Source organism: Nothobranchius furzeri, chromosome 19 (genome assembly GCF_043380555.1).
Source record: "Nothobranchius furzeri strain GRZ-AD chromosome 19, NfurGRZ-RIMD1, whole genome shotgun sequence".
Taxonomy (NCBI): domain Eukaryota; kingdom Metazoa; phylum Chordata; class Actinopteri; order Cyprinodontiformes; family Nothobranchiidae; genus Nothobranchius; species Nothobranchius furzeri.
Window position 1 is genome coordinate 20,575,321 of NC_091759.1, and position 20,126 is coordinate 20,595,446.

General features: G+C 42.7%; 1 protein-coding gene across 2 annotated transcripts; it reads right to left on the reverse strand.

Annotated features, from left to right (window-relative positions):
- Positions 1-47: 47 nt before the first annotated feature.
- Positions 48-19,778, reverse strand: si:ch211-13c6.2 (uncharacterized). Of its 2 annotated transcripts, XM_015973948.3 has the most exons (13): positions 19,493-19,778; positions 16,759-16,827; positions 13,152-13,176; positions 9,072-9,158; positions 8,853-8,992; positions 8,654-8,764; positions 8,509-8,560; positions 7,546-8,431; positions 7,379-7,478; positions 4,925-4,990; positions 4,747-4,845; positions 4,390-4,642; positions 48-533 (listed from the first exon to the last, which is right to left on the reverse strand). In XM_015973948.3, the coding sequence occupies exons 1-13, from the start codon at positions 19,544-19,546 to the stop codon at positions 331-333; spliced, it is 2,145 nt and encodes a 714-aa protein (XP_015829434.3). In that variant the 5' UTR covers positions 19,547-19,778; the 3' UTR covers positions 48-330. The 2 variants fall into 2 exon arrangements, with proteins under 2 accessions (XP_015829434.3, XP_015829435.3); XM_015973949.3 differs by lacking the exon at positions 13,152-13,176 and having other exon boundaries at positions 19,493-19,563.
- Positions 19,779-20,126: the final 348 nt, after the last annotated feature.

A 20,126-nucleotide genomic window follows, 5' to 3' on the forward strand; every position in this document is an offset into this window, starting at 1 on the left:
TTCCATCTTTTAGTTCTTGGTGTGTTCTGTATATAAAAAGAGCCACATTCACATTACGAATTTTAGTTTTGTAAATTAACACGTTCATATCACATAAAATGAAACTGTGTACAAATGTTGATGGTTATGCTTACACTGATACAAATGAGAAACTAAAATAAACAGATTACTACAGACAAGACAATTACATCACAGATCTTGACGGGTCAAAAACTGAACTTTACTAAGGCAAATTCCCTAAAATAAACCAAACCATTCAACTTCACATGCAACCTGAAACTACTTACACAAACAAAATCTAATTTTATTTTATAACCATCTTGGGAGTGACTATTTTCTTGCCACAAGCTCCAGGAGAGCGCAGGTGATTTTGTCCAGATTGTTGGAGTAGCGAGGGTCCCTCTGCATCCTGCTCTGTTGCTCCATAAGAGGGGGAGGCGCAGCGGGGTGAGGGTCAAAAAACATATCAGGATTCCGGTAGTCGGGTGAGTTCATGAGTTCTGGAAGTCTTTCGGGATAAAAAGGTGTTCCACCTAAAAACACACAAGACAACGACTTTAGAATAAAAACAATTCATAATTAAACTTTCATACAGATTTTTTTGCTTTACAGACTGTCCTCCAACTCACCATGTTTATGTGACCGGTATGTACACGCGCTCACGGGCCACTTTAATGAATACACCTGTCCAAGTGCTCGATTACGCAAATTACTAAATCAGCCAATGACATGGTGGCAACTCAATGCATTTCGGCATGTTGACACGATCCGCTGCAGTTCAAACTGAGCTTCAGAATGGGGATGAAAGGCGATTTAATTTGACTTTGAACGTGTCATGGTTGTGGGTGCCAGACGGGCTGGTCTGAGTATTTCAGAAACTGCTGATCTTCTGGGACTGTCTTGCACAACCATCTCTAGGGTTTACAGTAGGGATGAGTTTTGGTGAAACTCTGGCGATACAATACGTATCACTCGCTGGGCAATAAATCGAAAATTTATCGTTATCGAAATCTCTGACTCTTATCGTGATCATTTTTCCCATGTCAATAAATTTGATAATAAAAAAATGAAAATATGTGTAGGTTGGCAAAGTGTCACGTAAAAATGTATGTAACACATGTGACAGTAGGGCTGCTCGATTATGGCAAAAATAATAATCACGATTATGGTGACTGAAATTGAGATCACGATTATTTAGGACGATTTTTCAATTTATGTTGATTTTATTTGTTTTTATTCAGTCATAAAATTGCTCAGGGCACAATCAGGGCAAAAGTAAACAAGAAACAAGATGATCACTAAAATAACTCCTGATTCCCAGTATAAAAAGCCCAATATACTTACAGCTCATAGTTTATGACCCAAGGGCTATAGACCTTGGTTTAACTCATTTAAGTCTAACCAGTACAGACCCAAATACCAATATCTTGCAAATACTGACAGCAAGAATTATACAGTGGCATTTATAACAAATACATGCAAATAAATTGATGTTCACAAAATGTTGCGTAACATTTATTGAGTCGTGTCAAGGTGCTGTAGAAGAGTGCACTAGCACCGTGTCCTCAGAGAGATTAGTTATCATTTATCAGCGTGAGGAACTTATTTCTACCTTATTTATAAACTATTTATTTACAAGTCCATCAGTTAATGTAATAATTGTCCCAACCACAGCTGCACCCCCCACCCCCCAACCCGGTCTCACAGCAATCGGGGCAAGCTGCACGCGTGTTTAGCACGCCGCACATTTAACCATTTTTAGTGGCTCAGGAGTCCGCAGGTGCAGTGTGTGTGTCACTCACTCTGGTTACACCAACAGGGAGCCGGCTCCGAGAGCCGTTTCTTTAGCGACTGACACATCACTACATCATTCCCTTTCCTAATGTCCTGAAGAACGGTCCGGAGCGCAGGCGGAGTTTTTAGCTAACCTGCAGGAAATGTCGACGACAGTTATCCAGAAAGTAGCTAAGGGTTACCAGAGATGTTTCTGAGGTGTTCGCTAGGAACTTTTAAGTTAAAAAGTCATGAAGGGGGTCTGAAAAGCTGCTAGACATAGCCTCAAAGTCGCCAAGTTGGCAACACTGTGGGAGGAGCGCTTCATTTGCAACTCAGGGCAGCGCAAGCGGGAGGAGCAAATAATCGGCTTGTTTTGTTTTTTATAATCGTTCAAAACTCAGATCGTAATCGTGATTAAAATTCGATTAATTGAGCAGCCCTATGTGACAGCCCCACCTAGTGGACAACTTTTGTTTCTGCGCATTCCTGTAGTTATCGTTGACTTATCGTTATCGAGGTGAAATCCTCAATATATCGTGAAATTGATTTTAGGCCGCATCGCCCAGCCCTAATCACTATAGATACGTATCAAAGCGATATATTCAACCAAACGATATTTGCGAGTTTTATAGACTGAAATTATTGCAGGAAAATTCAATCAACAGTCCAAACTGATACATAACATGTTTAACATGAGGTATCTGAATCATAGAGGGATTTACAGTGGTGGAAACAAAACCCATTGCACACTGCTGCTAACTAGCGGCCAGCTTTTGAACTGTACCAAAAGAAAAGTAAATACACAAACGTTTGCATGTTAACCCTCCCACTGTCTTTATGTGTGACCCCGCGAGGAAAGTTGACCATTAAGCAGGATTGATGGTTTATCCCTTAACTCATTCACTGCCAGCTGTTTCCTGATCGCTAAAGCCCTTCGCTGCCAGCGTTTCTCGCCGTTTTTACTGTTTTTTTAGAGTCACAGAACGTTGAGCGCTAGGATGATGTCAACGCCAAAACAACAAAAACAAAGCGGAGACTCACCTCTTAAATCAGGAAGAATCAGTGTGTTTCGAGCGTTATCCGTTCTTTCATAATCCGTTGTCAATCGGCAGATGCTTTTCCGGTTCGCGCCTCACTTTTTTTTTTTTTTTTTTACAGGAATGGCCCAAAACGATCTCCAAACACATGGATTTTCTGCTTCCTGATCATGTGACGTGTGACTTATGCAGATGAAGATGGCTTCAGAGCTGATATGTTTGTTCTCTCTGTGCGGGGGCTCTTTCCGATGCACAAACAGTAAAAAAAATGCAAATGACGACTTCAAGTGAATGAGTTAAGGTCCATGTGGCAGGGGTGAGGTGGTGCTCACTCCTCACCCCTGCCACATGGACCCAAGGGATAAACCACCAACCCTGCTCAATGATCAACTTTCCTCACGGGGTCACACACATTAAGACAGTGGGAGGGTTAGTTCTAAAAAAAAAAAAAAAAAATTAAATTAAAACTTTTGAATTTTGCTATATTGCAGGAGAATATATTGCGATGTATTGCCATATATATTTTCTTACATGCCTAGTTTACAGAGAATGGTGCGAAAAGAGGAATACATCCAGTAAGCAGCAGCTCTGTGGGCGAAAATGCCTTGTTGATGCCAGAGGTCAGAGAAGAATGGCCAGACTGGATCAAGCTGACAGAAAGACAGCATTAACTCAAATAACCACTCATTTAAACCAAGGTAGGTAGAAGAGCATCTCTGAACGCACAATAGGTTGAACCTTGAGGCAGCAGCAGAAGACCACAGCGGGTGCCACTCCCGTCATCTAAGAACTGGAAACTGAGGTTGCAATTCGGCACAGGCTCACCAAAATCTGACAATAAAAGATCGGAAAATGTTGCCTGGTCTGACATGTCTCAATTTCTGCTGTAATACTCAGAGTAGGGTCATAATTTGGCAACAACACAAAAGCATGGATCCATCCTGTTAAGTATCAGTGGTTTAGGCTGGTGGTGGTGCACACTTTTCGCCCCTTAGTACTAACTGATCATCGCTGCAACGCCACAGCCTACCTGAGTACTGTTGCTGACCATGTCCATCCCTTTATGACCACAGTGTACCCATCTTCTGATGGCTGCTTCAAGCAGGATCTTGCACCATGTCATAAAGCTCAAATCATCTCAGACTGGTTTCTTGAACATGACAATGAGTTCACTGTACTCAAATGACCTCCACAGTCACCAGACCTCAATCCACTAGAGCACCTTTGGGATGTGGTGGAACAGGAGATTTGCATCATGAATGTGCAGCTGACAAATCTGCAGTAACTACGTGATGCCATCATGTCAATATGGACCAGAATCTCTGAGGAATGTTTCCAGTGCCTTGCTGAATCTATGCCACGAAGGATTAAGGCAGTTCTGAAGTCAAAAGACGGTCCAACCCGGCACTAGCAAGCTGTACCCAATAAAGTGGCCAGTAAGTGTATAAAGACCGGTTTATAATAATTTCTCTATGGTTTTCATGTCCTTGTGTAAGACCTCTAGTTTGTGAGCAGCAGGGGGCGCTGTTGGGTTTCTCTTGGATAAGTGCACTTAAATCATTACCACTTATTATACCTTCATAACCTTCATAATGTCCTCGTCCTGAGAGTGAGGGCTCCATATGAGGAGGATGATCATATTCCTGATGATGCTCGTTGGGATCACTCTGATCCCAGCGTCCTCTGTCGCTAAAACCGGAGTTCTTTGGTTGTCTGGGGTCAGGATCTTCTCTGGGAGGTCTCTCATACTCGTGTGCTCGAGGAGGCAGTTGGTCTGGCCTTAAGTCACTATGCTTCATGGAGGCTCCTCCTCGGTACTGGTTCTCAAACTACAAAAACAAACACAAAATGTGTTCATTCGTTTTTGCTGCTTTGTTGAGAATTTAAGGAATCTGTAGTATTCATTTCAAGCTGTATGTAATAAAACAATTACCGCCTTTTTCTCCTTTATGCTTTGGAATTCCTCCAGAACACTGCTAAGTTTGCTCTTCAGGAAAATGGCCTCTTCTGCACTTGTGATTTCAACATTTTTCTAGAAGAAAATACGACGTGAGACAATAACAAGACCCTGAAAAGCTACAAATGTTACAAACACTTAAGTACGATCTTACCAGAACGTCAAAGACGGTGCCTGACTCGGCGCCTCCGCTGTTGCAGCCTTTGGAAAAAGGTGGATTCTGAAAAATAAACAAGTCCGACATTAAAAAACCGTCTCACCTAAGTCTTTTATGGAAAAAAAGATTTATCTAAAGTGGAAAAAACTAGAGACGGTTTAGTTTCTACTAGGGCTGAAACGATTCCTCGAGTACCTCGAATAATTCGAGTACAAAAAATCCTCGAGTCAAATCCTCTGCCTCGAGGCTTCGTTTAATTCATGTTTAATTAATTCATGGCTTTGCAATCGCCCGGGGTCATGTTTCACCCGGACCGAAATAAGTGACGCACATACACACTGCACTGAATGCACACGCGAGTAGCGAATGTAACTTAACTTTCTCTTAAGCCATGGCGGACAACGTGGACCCCGGTGGAGTGCGAAAAAGACACAAAATGTCAAAGGTGTGGGACCACTTTTCACGTCGTAAGGCGGAAAACGTAGTCCAGTGTAGGGTTGTCACGGTAACCGGTGTAGCAGTAAACACCGGTAAAAAAGTTGACAATAATAATAACGTCTTGTTTTTAAAACTATATTATCCCGGTGGATTACCGTGGCTGCGGTGTAGGCGCGGTGACCCTTACCAGCCACCGTATCATCTGCTGAAGTTGCCGGCGGCACATGCGCACTTTGTTGTTTACAACAAAACTTTATTGAAGCTAAAGCTGAAATAATGGCCAAAGGAGGAGACGGCAGCGCTCAGGAGGACATTTATTATCCCTCAAAGAAGACAAAGTGGGAAGTACGGGCATTTTCTGGATATTTGAAGAATGCCGAGGGACGGTTGATAGAAGACGGCTATCCTGTTTGCAGCACGTGCAGAAAAAGTGTCTGTGAAAGGCAGCAACGCTTCAAATCTCATGACACATCTGCGTGACCATCACCCACAACTCTACAGTCAACGCAAGGCAAGCTAACGTTAGCGTTTTAGCTAAAATGCGTGATCCGAGGATTTGGGTTGAGGGAGAATGCAACGAGTCGCTATATAAAGCAGCCGCAGCGCCGCTACCTGCATATAAACAGTGTCGCAGACACCCCCATGTTGAAATGACGCTATGCATTACGGGGCTCCCAGGGGCAGATAAGAGTTGGTCTCTCTCCGAGAATAATTATGAATTTAACAACGATTACTGCCTGATGACACTTTCCCACATCTGCAAAGCTCCCTGGAAGGACACAAACCGAGGACAATACTTTCCTGATATAGGGTTTATTACTCAAGTAAGGGTAAAAAAGTATCTGATTAGAAGGCTACTTGAGTACTGAGTATCATCTGATCTAATATTTTTAAATGATGACATCAAACAGACAAAAAATAAGAAGTTATGGGCAAATATTGCTATTTTAAAGACTAAAGGGGAAAAATGTAAACTAATAAACAACATCATTGCAAAATAACACATTTTAGGCTAAATTTAGACACAAACTGAGGACAATATTTCCTGACATACAGGGTTTATGTGGTAGTCTGAAAATGTAACACGTTTAAAAAAATACCGCGATACCGAAAACCGTGATAATTTTGGTCACAATAACCGTGAGGTTACATTTTCACACCGTGACGACCCTAGTCCAGTGTAAATACTGTAAAATGGATTTAGCGTACCACAACACCGCATCCTCGATGCTGCAGCACCTGACCAGGAAACACCCACATGTAAATGTCACTTCTGCAAGCGGACTCCGAGGTCCGCTATATATTCTGCAGACACTGTGCAACTTTTTCATTTGTAGCACTGTTTCAGCTCACACTGCGTCTGGTAGCAACACGTCAGACCTAAAAATGTGCTAAAAATAGCAATTTTTACACAAAACGTCAGACTTTTTACTGTGTTGTTATTGACGTCCGTTGTCCCTCGGGATTGCTGCAGGAGGACGCAGGTATTTATGAGTGGCAGAGGAAAACGAAATGAAGTAAATAAATGTTTTGTGATCAGTATAATTTGACATAACCACGGTAAACACGCGTTCTCAACAATCCTTGTTATTGTGTGAGAAAATAAGTGTAGAAATTAAAACGGACGTGTGTTAATAGGGAAATAGCTGGCGAGCCATGTTTGCGCATGTGCTGTGAGCGGTTCTGGTGCTGTTTGGGCCGCAGCCGCTCGCTGTGCTACTTCTCGCACGAGAGGAAAATCGGCTCAGGTTGTATACTTATTTTCTGCACAGGCATTTGTTTGCTGTGAAGTAAAGTTGAAGTGCTGAAGTTTTGAAAACTAATTTTGAATAAAACTTGAATAACTGGCAACTGCGTGCTCGTTTTAAGAGGTCTGTCATATTTTATAACTAGCTATTTGATATAATGGTTTACAAACACAAAAGTTTGTACTCGATTACTCGATAAAAGATTTGAGAGTACTCGATTACAAAAATATTCGATAGCTGCAGCCCTAGTTTCTACGTTACCTACCTGCAGTGTTTGGTGGGGATCTGAGTATTGTATTTGGGCCGTCATTGGTCCACCACTTGATCTTGGATCTCTATCACTACGGTGGTGATCATCTCTGAACCTTCAGACAAAAAAACGTTAGTAACCGCAACAAAGGCCGAGACAATTCTTAAAATGGTTTCACTCACATCTCCTTAGCTTTATTCAGCTCATCTGGGGAGGCATCAGAAAAGCGACTCCTTCGTTTATTCCTCCTGTCATTATCCTCCCCGGCTTTCAGGAAACGTCTGAATGGCTCAGGTAAATTGGTCAGAGTATCATAGTCCCTAATAACCTGGCCTGCGGGTGGCCTTGCTCCGCTGATCCCAGGACTGTCGAACTCCTCCTCTGCATATGGACCGCTTGTTTTATGATGATAGTCTTTGACTATATTAAACATATTGCTGTACGATTGGTCATGCTCAAGGGTTGAATCCAAGCTTCTCCTCTTGGGTTCTGGTTCACTCGATCCGTGCCTTCTGTCGTGCCTACCAGATCCCCTCTCCATGGACCACAGAGGTTCATCACCTTCAGGGGGCATCATCTCAGATGAGGGCTGTGATCCACGAGAACGATCCTGGCCACGCCGGACTTCTTCAGAGTAGAACTCCTCCAGTGCATCCCTTTCAGGGTAGTGCCTCTCAAACACAGGTGCTTCTGTCGGGTAATAACGGTCGGCAGGATCCTGGCTCTGAGGACGCTGTTCATCCTCATACCTGGCAACTTCATACCGCCCAAGTGTCCTGCTGTTTCGTGGAGCTTGGTTCTTTTCGTACGATCTGTGATAATCAGGTTTTTTGTTATCATCAAACTCCTCTCCGTAATAGGACCTGCCTCGATCCTCTTGAAGGTGGCCTTGGCTGAAACTGTCCTCCTCTTCAAGCCGTCTTTTCATGCCAGCCTCATCTGGATAAAGCTCAAGTCCTGGATTTTTCCTTCTGTGATAATCTTTGAATTCTGGTAGCAGAGGTGGCAAATCCCGAGAGGATTTTGGTGGGGTGGGTTGCTTCCTGTACTGCCTCTCACTTGGAGGAACTAGGCGAGAAAAAGAAAGTCATTTAATACATATTTAAATCTACCATCTTTCAACTTTCAGGTGAAGGGTAGAGTACCTCTTGTGATGTTTAACCTGCCTTCCACCCCCCTTGCCTTTTTAGTAAGTAGCTGTGGCACAAATATGTAAACAATGTTACAAGATACACCCATAAAAGAACTTTATTTGATTTAGATTCAACAATATTGACCTGTGCATCTCACCTTTGGATTCCCTCGTCCATCTTGCCTCTCAACTATCTCTGCTTTGGCTCGAATGCTTTTACCTCCTTGGGATTTCAGGGTCCCGGTCGCCAAATCCGGACGCCTCATCTCCTACAAAGGCAAAACTGTTTAATAACTTTAAACACATATATGTTGTCCAAAGTAAAAAAAAAAAAAATCATCCTTCACAATGCTTTACCACATATCTCTGACGATGTTTCCGTCCAATCACGTGGCAAACCATTTCGGCGAGGACTGCCGATTGATTGCACAACCTGCAAAAGTATTTGGGGCCCAACTGCGGGTCGAAACCAACCACTTCTTCCAAATAGTTTAAACCTGTGACATAGGGAAAAAAAATTTAAAGTTGTCATCTAGAATTTAATGGTTAACTAAAATTCTGTACCAAACTTTTCACCAATAATAGGTTCGTTGATATTCAGGTACTTCAGATAGTCCACAATGTTGTCAAACTTCGGTACGAGGCGTTGTCTGGTAGCTCTTCCTGGACAAAGTCAAGTGATTGTAGTTAGAATAGGAACGCACAGAAGAGTGAAGTGAGGGCTTAACAAACATCAAATGTGTGGTTTGAGTGAAACAAAACACAAAAAGATCTAAAATCAAATACAACACTTCAGTTTGTAAGTGAAACAAAAAACCATGTTGATCTTCTTTACCCATCGGTGCCTTGACCTTAAGACTGCGTTGGGGTATTATTCTTTCCATCCATTCAGGGGAGGACTGAGACAATAGCCCTTTTTACAAGACACATCGTGCTGCCAAATTTGCCAAATATTACTGCAACTGTATGTCTTACAAAACGTGCCATGCCGGCGATGCACGAATTCTGCAGAATTTGTCCCGCCTCGCTTGGTAGCAATATTGCGGTAATTGCCAGTCCTAGAAACGGCGATTGCGCCTTGGCGCAACAGAGGTAGCTGTCATGATCACGTGGGGAGTTACTGTCGAGCTGCGGCCGGCAACTATATTGAATTTGAAAGTAATAACAGGGCTTAAGTTTTGCTTTTGGAGCAAAGTCAGCTGAGATGGCAAACTGGAGCAATGCAGCGCTCCAGGAGCTTCTCTCCGTTGGAGCTGGAGCTCCGATCACCTGAGACTGCACGGGACTGCGGGGGACAGACATCTTTGGGAGCGGCTTTTCAAAAAACCTTAATGAGCGCGCCTTCATTCGCCATAAAAAGCAAGTTATGTCCAAGATAAACGGAAGTCCGCAGGAGCACAGGGACCACTCCCATACCCCCTTTATACCGCCATCGCCTAATATTTTGTAAAAAGGACACGATTGTGCCACATTACCGCCACTGTCTGACCCCTTATATACGACCTAAGTCTTCCTGATGTTGCCACTGCATTGTGGCAAATTGACAGAATTGTTTTGCAAAAACGGCTAATTACTCAGGCCGGGAATTTGGTACCAATTACCAATTTGGTACCAGATCAGCTAATCACTGCTGTATATCCATTCGAGCAAGCGGGAAAGGGGTGGGGTTGGGTGGGTTGGTGGTGCGGTCAACAACACCAAGCAGGTCAGTTCAGTTGTCAGTCCACTGGGAAATGTCCTGGTGCTTTAAGTGGCCAGTCTGCCACTGTATCCATTATCTTCTGCCTTTGAAAGGGGCAGCAGCCTAAGCAGAGAAGCTAAGATTTGCCTCTCTCCAGGCATTTGGGCCAGGTTCTCTGGGGGAATCCCAAGGCGTTTTCAGGTAAGTCGAGAAACAGTCCCTCCAGCATGTCCTTGGTCTTCCTCTGGGCCTCCTCCTGGTTGTATGTGCCCAGAACACCTCACCAAGAAGACATCCAGGAGGCATCCTAACCAGATGCCACAGCCAACTCAAATGGCCCCTCTGAGATACTCCTCCACTTGAAGCAGCACCTGATCCCTGACCTGGAAAAGGCATTCTACTCTTTTCCAACCTAAGTTTCACCATGAACCTCTAGTCGTCTACCAGAGGCCTGAATGCTTTTCCTTGGACAGCATTAATTCTGAACACAGATCTCTGAGGTTGATCCTGGAATAACCCCTCCAAGGTCCACAGCGCCAACTTTCCTGTCACAACCGGAAGCAGGCATCCACTGAAATAACTATTAACAAATCAATTAATTTAAAAAAATAATAATAAAATTGCCTGATTAGTCGTATATCAAAGTCCCAAATAAATAGGAGCTGACTGAATCTGGAAACGTTTCAGTCATGTTAGAATTGTCATTGTAAATGAGGTGGTTCTTCTTTCAACCTTCAACATCTGTCAAGCGTCTCATGCACCTTCTGACTTAGCTGGCAGATGGCACCCCCTTCTGCACAGGATATTGGGAAACCAGGAGCTTCTGATAAGAAGTGTGCAAGATTTTTATTCTGGAAGGGGTGGTATGGGGCAAACAGATGACAGGAAAACATTCCTGGATGAGAAGTCAGATACCCAGATCCACTTTGCTTCATTGCGAACCAAAGAAAAAAGTAGACTACCACAAATTGGCAATTTTGGTTGTTACTTTTTCTGTCTTCATCCAACGTGATGGCGAGTCACAATTATGTGAAACTTTAAAAAATCTGCAGTTGCCGAAGAAGTTAAAGGAAGCAGCGTCCTGACCAATCACAGGTTAGTGGTCTCTTTTTACGGATATTTAAAAAGTTGGCCTCTACTCCGTCCATCCATTTGAGTCTGTTGGAGAGTCCTTGTGGCGACGGATGATTGAGTTGCGTGTCTTCACACCTCCACAGAAGAAGTATAAACTAGGTCTAACCAGAGGCGCTGCAAGGTTATCATCAGGTCCCAAGCAAAAGACCTGCTTTCTGGCGCAGACAAGTAAGCATGCACCCATTTCTTTGTAAGAGTGGGTTAGTGGCAGGGTCTTCTTACATCCTGGGAGATGGAGATCTGGGGAAGATTCTTTTCTCTGCAAAACGCTGAAAAAAGGAAGTTCTTTGAACAGCCCCCTGGATCTTTGGGGCGGCACACGGTGGCGTTAGTGATGGTTTCTTCTTCGTTCAACCATCTCAGATTCATTTCCTTTATTCTCACAAGTCCTGATAACCTCAATATGGATAATTGTAGACGAGGATCATTTTCATCTCTGCGCAGAGTAAATCGCAGGTGTAAGTAGTACATGATGCATCTCGCTAACCGGGAGCTGACAGCGCATTGAAGACTTAGTTAGAGGAGGCTTTTGGAGTACGTCTGTGACCTGGAGCGATCAGAGGCTGGTGCAGTTGAACGAAACCAGGAGCACATCCTTGGGAGTTCTTTCAGGATCAGGAACCCCTTGTTTAGAGGGTATTGCCAACTGGTTTGGATTTGTCCTCCAGAACGATATGGGCATGATGTGGATTCTCTGTTCACCATGTACCAACTGGTTATTAATTAAAATTAGACACTACTGAACACGTCAAAATTACCATTTAATAAAGTAACTGACAAGTTTAAACAGATTGACGGGATTTTTTTAACACTGTCAGTCAAAATAATTGACAAGGAAAAAGTCTAGCGCAACAGTCGTCTGCGATAAGATCTGATTTTACGGTTTTTTGGTCCAACTTTACAGCTTTTCCTGCTCAAAGCTAAAAGAAGTCAGATTTTAAAAGTTTAGCTAGCAAACAAAAAGCATTCCTGCGATTCGTTAACTTTTAGTGGCTGTGGTGCTCCTCCAGTTGTTTATGCAGCTGTCTGACCAACGGCAACTGAACAACTTTATCAGTGCAGCACTGAGGCAGAGCGAGAACCGATATGTTATTCATCTAACCTACCCTAAACTTCAGACCTTGGTGGAAATACAACTGTGCATATATATATATATATATATATATATATAGGGGGGGGGGGGGTAAATTTTTTTGGGTAGCTATAGGTTGTGCACAGCTAGCTTTAACTCATTCACTGCCAATGACGACTAAAGTCGTCATTTGCATTTTTTTACTGTTTGAGCATCGGAACGAGCCCCCGCGCTGAGAGAACAAACATCTCAGCCCTGAAGCCGATCTTCATCCGCATACGTCACAGATCACATGATCGGGAAGCAACACATCCATGTGTTTGGAGATCGTTTGGGCAGTTCCTGTAAAAAAAGTGAGGTGCGAACCGGAAAAGCGTCTGTCTATCACAATTCAACAACGGATTATGAAAGAACGGATAACGCTCGAAACACACGGACTCTTCCTGATGTAAGAGGTGAGTCTCCGCTTTGGTTTGGTTGTTTTGGCATCAACATCATGCTAGCATGCAACGTTCTGTGACTCTTAAAAAAACAGTAAAAACGGTGAGAAACGCTGGCAGCGAAGGCCGTTAGTGATCAGGAAACGGCTAGCAGTGAATGAGTTAAAGTAGCTCAACACATTTCCAGTTTAAATAGTTGTCAGGTCACAACTACGATCGGTTGTACACGAAAACGATATCCTGTAAAACCAGGAGCCAGAACAGAAATTTCACCGTTGTGTCACAAGCAGATAACTGAAAGGATTCATTTAAAGATGCGGTCTACTTACCCTCAGCAACAAGGGCATCCTCTTTCTGCCAGGAATGAAAGCAGAACATTAGACTATTAGCGTTAAATGTACAGGATACTTGTAGTCTGAATGTACAACAAACAGAGAAATGGATCAGAGAAATTTTTTATACTTGATCTCACTCTGTATTACTGGGCCTGGCCATACTCACCTGAACCAAAACTTTAACTTGGCGTTAGAAACGCAAAGCACCGTCTTTTATTTATACTCACTTCTGTTCATTTGTAGGATACAAAAAACGTGAATGAAACCAAATTCAGCTGAAGCCGGTTGTCCGTACAGAAGTCTTCTTGGGTACGTTGTAGGGATGTCCCGTTCCGATATCGGAAATAAGTCGATATCGGCCCAAAAACTGTATCGGATTATATCGAACAGCATCTAAAATCTCCGATATAAGCAGTCCGTTAAGGTTCACATTTTTGCAACCAACGGTTAAGAAAAAAAATTGTCTTTTTTTCATACTTACTGTTATTGGCACTTGTTTTCCAACGGAGTAATATCACTTGATCAAGCCTTTCATAGATTCCACACTATGAAATAGGTAAAAGTATGTATGATATGTGCTGATATCGTATCGGATTGATATCGGCATCGGTCAATACTGAAGGCTGCAATATTGGTATTGTATCAGAAGTGGAAAAGTTGTATTGGGACATCCCTAGTAAGTTGTTCAAATACAAAACATAGGCTTTCACATACTCAGATGTTCCTTTAGTGTCTTTCCAAGTAGCTTTGCTTCATGGCGTAGTTGTTGCTCTTTACTACAAAGCAAAATTGAACAAGGAAACAAAAGCTCCAATCACAGAAACTGCAACGTAGCGGTCGTTAAAAGAAAGGAGAAGCTAGCCTTGTGCTTCGGTGGTGAAAAACATCAGAAGCATTAAACGCACGGCACTCCATGTCAACGCTGCAGTTTTACGTTACGTCTAATAGTGGCACAGATGCTAGCACTGTTGCCTCGTTGCAAGACGCTGCGTTAGGAATTATGGCAGAAAAGGCGCCAACAACTGGTCGAAAAGGCAACGTTATGTGTTCATGGGCTTTCAACAGTATCTACTGCATAAAGCCTGATTTATGCTTCTCCGTCTGCGTCAGTGCGGAGACACGCAACGCCATTATCCGTCCTTGCGTAGGGCACGCAAGTACGTACGGAGTCGAGCCCACTTTTTTAAACATCCGTCGAACGAGACGGATTACGCAAGCTTGTGATTGGTCAGGACGCCGCTGTTGTTTACAGCGCCGCCATTGCAAAGAGAGCCGAGTTTAACTAGCGGCAGACACGGAGAAGCTTGAAGAATACCTCGCGAAAAAACTCTAAAAACATGAACGTTTAATTCTCCCGTGACTGGAGGGGTGAAAAGATGCGCAGCAAGCGTTTTATTTGTGGACGGAAATAACAGGAAACGTGGGTTTAGAGGTGGGGAGCGCATGAAGCGGTGGGAGAATGAGAGACAAATATGTCCGTGTTAAAAGTCTCTTATATACACAAAAAACACAAAATAAACACACGATCTTGGACCGATACATGACAGGATACCAAAGAACAGCGCTATGCCCTCTGTTGTCCTGCCGGGCAATTGCTTTGCAACACTCCCCAGGAGACGGAGAAGTAAAAGAGCAAAACGCTTCCGTCAATCCGTGCGTGTCTGTCCCTTGCGGAGCTGACGGAGAAGCATAAACCAGGCCTAAGGCAAACTCCTGCAGTCTGGAGGCGGGGTTGGGGGGGTGGGGCTGAAAAAAGGGGGTTGGGCTTATCCATTGTATCAAAGCTTGGAGAGGGGTTCTTTGCTCCCACCTTGCGATGAGGTTTTGCGAAAGAGAGATGTTTCACTTGAATCAATGCTAATGACTCATAGGGAGGGGTTGCATTAACTGGATATTTTCCAGATTTGACCTTTTTTAAACAGTAACGGAAAAATCCGATGGCTGTCGGCCATTTTGACAGATTTCAATTCACACACCGACTCAAGCGTGTGCCGACATTTTAAACGTTACACAGAGTACATAGCAGCGGTAACAAAATCAGTCAAGAAAATATTCCCATCTGAGCATTATGTCATACTTGGACACCATTCTCAACGCATCTCACTATTGACAGCACGCTAAAGAGCTGTGGAGACGAGTTTGGACCGCATCTTTGGATCACAGGCCAGTGCAGCAGAACCATGCGCTGAAGCGTGTTTTCCTGCTCTGGAAACTCTTCTGGAGTCTTGCAGACTTCAGGTTGTTTCATTTGTAGAAATGTTCCCTGATCCTCCAGAGCACTTAAACAACCATGAGTATCTCTGATGTAAAAGTCCAGAAACTCATGACTATAGCCTCTTCAGCAAGCCACCTAGAGACATTTAATTAAGCACAAGCAGGTGTACGGTTCAGGTACACGCGCAGCAGAAGGAAGGTGTGCGCATCAGCCAAGTGAAATGTTCCCACTCTAAGTGGCATTGGAAATCATTAAAATGTAACATTGATCTGTTACCGGGGCACTCTGGTCAGCTTGTTTGAACCAAATATTAAGGAAAATGTAATGATATTGAACGCGACGGGGTAAAAATGATCAAGGCCGGTCGATTTAAAACCCGTCGGTCAAAATGACAAACAACAAAAAAGTTTAACGCGACATATGGTAGATCCTCTTTGGCCCCCAGTGTTCACCTTCATACTTACAAGAATCATGTTTCCACAGTCGCGCCCGCAAACGGGGTTAAATGGGCGCTCCGAAACCGGAATTTTCCAGGATCGTATCCTGCTCAGTCTGTTGCAGTCATTGCGTCCTTGGGCAAGGCACTTCATTAGCCTTGCCTGCTGGTGGTGGTCGGAGGAACCAATGGTGCCAGCGTACGGCAACCTCGCTTCTGTCTGTGTGCCCCAAAGCAGCTGTGGCTACAATCTAGCTCATCACCATCAGTGTGTGCGTTAATGGGTGAATGACTTATGCGCCTCGTGATTTTTATCATGAGAGGCGCTATAGAAATTATTGTTTTCTTTCTTTATGTTGTAAAGTGCCTTGGGGGGTTGTAGGACTCTAGAAGGCACTGTTTACCAATAGCACAAAAAACAGAACTTTCATCCAGGACATATTGTTCGTGATGGTTTATGGGTCCATCAGAAAGATGATGTCTACAACCTTGGGCCAATTAAAAACAAAACATATTTAGGGCTTTAAACCAGCAGATAAAGCATGGATCAATCACCGTAACTATCATGAAGCAGACAGAATACAAGCTGGTTTTTATTGGTCAAATGATGGACGTTAAAGAATGTTAAACCTCATCACCCAAATTACTCACCATTTGATGATATATCAATCAATAAAAATGTTCATCCTGCAACCATTTTATCCATTAATAAGTCAGACAAACAGCTTTAAATGATAGAAAACCCTAATATTAATAATTTCTTTAATCCTTTGTCTTCATTCCCAGTAGTTTTAAAAGCTAAAAAATTAAAATGAAACAACTAGCAAATGCTTCTCAACTTAAACCAGTTGAATGAGATGCACTACTAGAAGCCTGTCACTAATCACTAATGGTTTAGCTTTGTTTGTCAGCAGTTCCTTCTGCAGACTGCATAAGCATGAGTAGTGTACCTTTAGATGCCCTGGAGTGGTCACGTGGATTTTGTACAGGGTTTCACCTCTTAGAGATTTTTCACAGACCTTGGTTAAAAGATACAAGATAATAATATTTAGTATCAGCAGAACAGCACATTGTTAGACATAAGAATCTGATAAAAAGGCAAAGGTGAGCAGTTACAGTGCAGAAGGTGCAGCATAGGAGAAAGTCATTCAACGGCTAATGAATTCATGAAAATTTTCTAGTGACGCACAGATATGAAATTTTTGGGCAGATACCGATATTAAGATCACTGTTATGGCCGATAACCAATATTTGCCCATACTGATTTATTGACACTAAAGCTTCAAATATCAGCAGATTTTGTATAGAATGCAAATTATTAAGGCTTAATTTGCGTTATGTTCACACAACACACACATTTACGCTTCTGAGATGATTTCATTCACTGTTCACATGACTAAACAATCACACATCACCCACCTCACCCTCTGAAACAGGCAAACAAATGGAGACAAGATGGGAAAAATATCAGTCGTTAATATTGGCCCGGTTTTATTTATCGAACCAATACCAACATGTTAAAAAATGACTAACATGGCCGATATAGATATTGATGCCGATATATTGTCCATCCTAAAGTCTTCTATTTTGATTTAAAAGTTACTAGAGCGGGGGCACATCTGAGGTCAGAAAGAAGCTGATTCCATCTGTGTGCAGCTTCAGCCTGTTTCGAATTTATACATATTTGGTATACAGGTGCTGGCCAGTAAATTAGAATATCATCAAAAGGTTGAAAATATTTCAGTAATTCCATTCAAAACGTGAAACTTGTACATTATATTCATGCAATGCACACAGACCAATGTATTTCCAATGTTCATTACATTTAAATTTGATATTCATAAGTGACAACTAATGAAAACTCCAAATTTGGTATCTCAAAAAATTAGAATATTCTGAAAAGGCTGAATATAGAAGACACCTGCTGCCACTCTAATCAGCTGATTTACTCAAAACACCTGCAAAGGCCTTTAAAAGGTCCCTCAGTCTTGTTTTGAAGGCACCACAATCATGGGGAAGACTTCTGACTTAACAGCTGTCCAAAAGACAATCATTGACACCTTGCACAAGGAGGGCAAGACACAAAAGGTGATTGCTAAAGAAGCTGGCTGTTCGCAGAGCTCTGTGTCCAAGCACATTAACAGACAGGCGAAGGGACGGAAAAAATGTGGTAGAAAAAAGTGTACAAGCTCTAGGGATAACCGCACCCTGCAGAGAATTGTGACGACAAACCCATTCAAAAATGTGGGGGAGATCCACAAAGAGTGGACTGCAGCTGGAGTCAGCGCTTCAAGAACCACCACGAGGAGACTCATGAAAGACATGGGATTCAGGTGTCGCATTCCGTGTGTCAAGCCACTCTTGAACAAGAAACAGCGCAAGAAGCGTCTCGCCTGGGCCAAGGACAAAAAGGACTGGACTGATGCTGAGTGGTCCAAAGTTATGTTTTCTGATGAAAGCAAGTTCTGCATTTCCTTTGGAAATCAAGGACCCAGAGTCTGGAGGAAGAGCGGAGAAGCACAGAATCCACGTTGCATGAGGTCCAGTGTAAAGTTTCCACCGTCAGTGATGGTGTGGGGTGCCATGTCATCTGCCGGTGTTGGCCCACTCTGTTTCCTGAGGTCCAGGGTCAATGCAGCCGTCTACCAGGAAGTTTTAGAGCACTTCATGCTTCCTGCTGCTGACCAACTTTATGGGGATGCAGACTTCACCTTTCAACAGGACTTGGCACCTGCACACAGTGCCAAAACCACCAGCACCTGGTTCAAGGACCATGGTATCCCTGTCCTTGATTGGCCAGCAAACTCGCCTGACCTTAACCCCATAGAAAATCTATGGGGTATTGTGAAGCGGAGGATGCAATACGCTAGACCCAACAATGCAGAGGAGCTGAAGACGACTATCAGAGCAACCTGGGCTCTCATAACACCTGAGCAGTGCCACAGACTGATCGAGTCCATGCCACGCCGCATTACTGCAGTTATTGAGGCAAAAGGAGCCCCGACTAAGTATTGAGTGCTATACATGCACATTCTTTTCATGTTCATTCTTTTCAGTTGGCCAACATTAGAGAAACAAACATTTTTTCATTGGCCTTTAGAATATTCTAATTTTCTGAGATACCAGATTTGATGTTTTCATTGGTTGTCACCTATAAATATCAAAATTAAACGTAATAAACATTGGAAATACATTGGTCTGTGTGCATTGCATGAATATAATGTACAAGTTTCACGTTTTGAATGGAATTACTGAAATATTTTCAACCTTTTGATGATATTCTAATTTACTGGCCAGCACCTGTATTTATGCATACATTATTTTATTTAGAAACAATCTACAAAAATGTTGTTTCTCTAAGACAAGGGGAGTGTGTCCATCCTTCTAAATAATAATTATATAAATGTACACATTAGTTCTGAAATATTTACAGTGAAAATAAACCAGTATAACAATCTCTGGGAACTCTTCAGCAGAAAATTTTATTATTTTTTTCAAGACACTGAAAGTTTAACTTCACGTTACAAAACAAAAGAAACCGTGTTTTTACTGATTTGCTGTTAAGTAGGGGCGCTAGAGATCTGGCTAAGTTAGCTTAGCTAAGCTTGCTAACTGTGCTGCGTTCGTTTCACCTAAACGTTAACTGACCTACATATTCCGTGTTTTAAAAAACCAGAAGCTTACCCTGCATTCAATAAAATCCTCCTCGTCGTCGTAGGGTGTTTCTATGTTGTCCATTATCGAGTCTTTCACAGATAATTGAACAAACCTTTCTCGCAGCTAAAAAAGCTAATTTGTTAGCACGTGTTTACCTGAAACCGTGTTCGCTTTAAAAGAAAAACTTCTTATAGCAACTGCACGATGACTTAGTACTACAGCAAATGATAAGCGTCAAATATTCTAAATATAGAGAAAACTAAATCAAATGCATTTGTTTATACAAGCAATGCGCTTACGACGATTTTCTATAAAATAAATCACTACTTCCTGTACGTTAGCCAAGTATTACGCGGGAGCCTGAGCGAGCGGAGATGAGTTTTAAACACGGATACCGTTGTAAAAACGAGGCACTGGTGTTTAAAACGAGCGCACACTTGCAAGCAAAGAAGCAAGCGGAAGTTCTCTTGCGCCTCCCTCTGGTCACATTAGATACAGCAATTTGAATGCAAAAACATCCATTAAAGGGATGCTTTGCAACTTTTTCATATTTTTAAAAAAATTTCTTGAGCCAGTATGTTCTAAAATTAACCTTTACATGGTTAATGAAATGTAACTCAGACCTTCACCACCCTCTGTGGCCAGAATACCGCAACTTCAG

Bases quoted from the DNA above. Each gene is read 5' to 3' on its own strand.
- si:ch211-13c6.2 (XM_015973948.3), bottom strand. From the start codon at position 19,546: ATGGACAACATAGAAACACCCTACGACGACGAGGAGGATTTTATTGAA. The intron at 16,828-19,492 runs GTAAGCTTCTGG...CTTTTAACCAAG, and splicing joins AGGATTTTATTGAATGCAGG to GTCTGTGAAAAATCTCTAAG. The intron at 8,993-9,071 runs GTGAAAAGTTTG...CCTATGTCACAG, and splicing joins TATCAACGAACCTATTATTG to GTTTAAACTATTTGGAAGAA.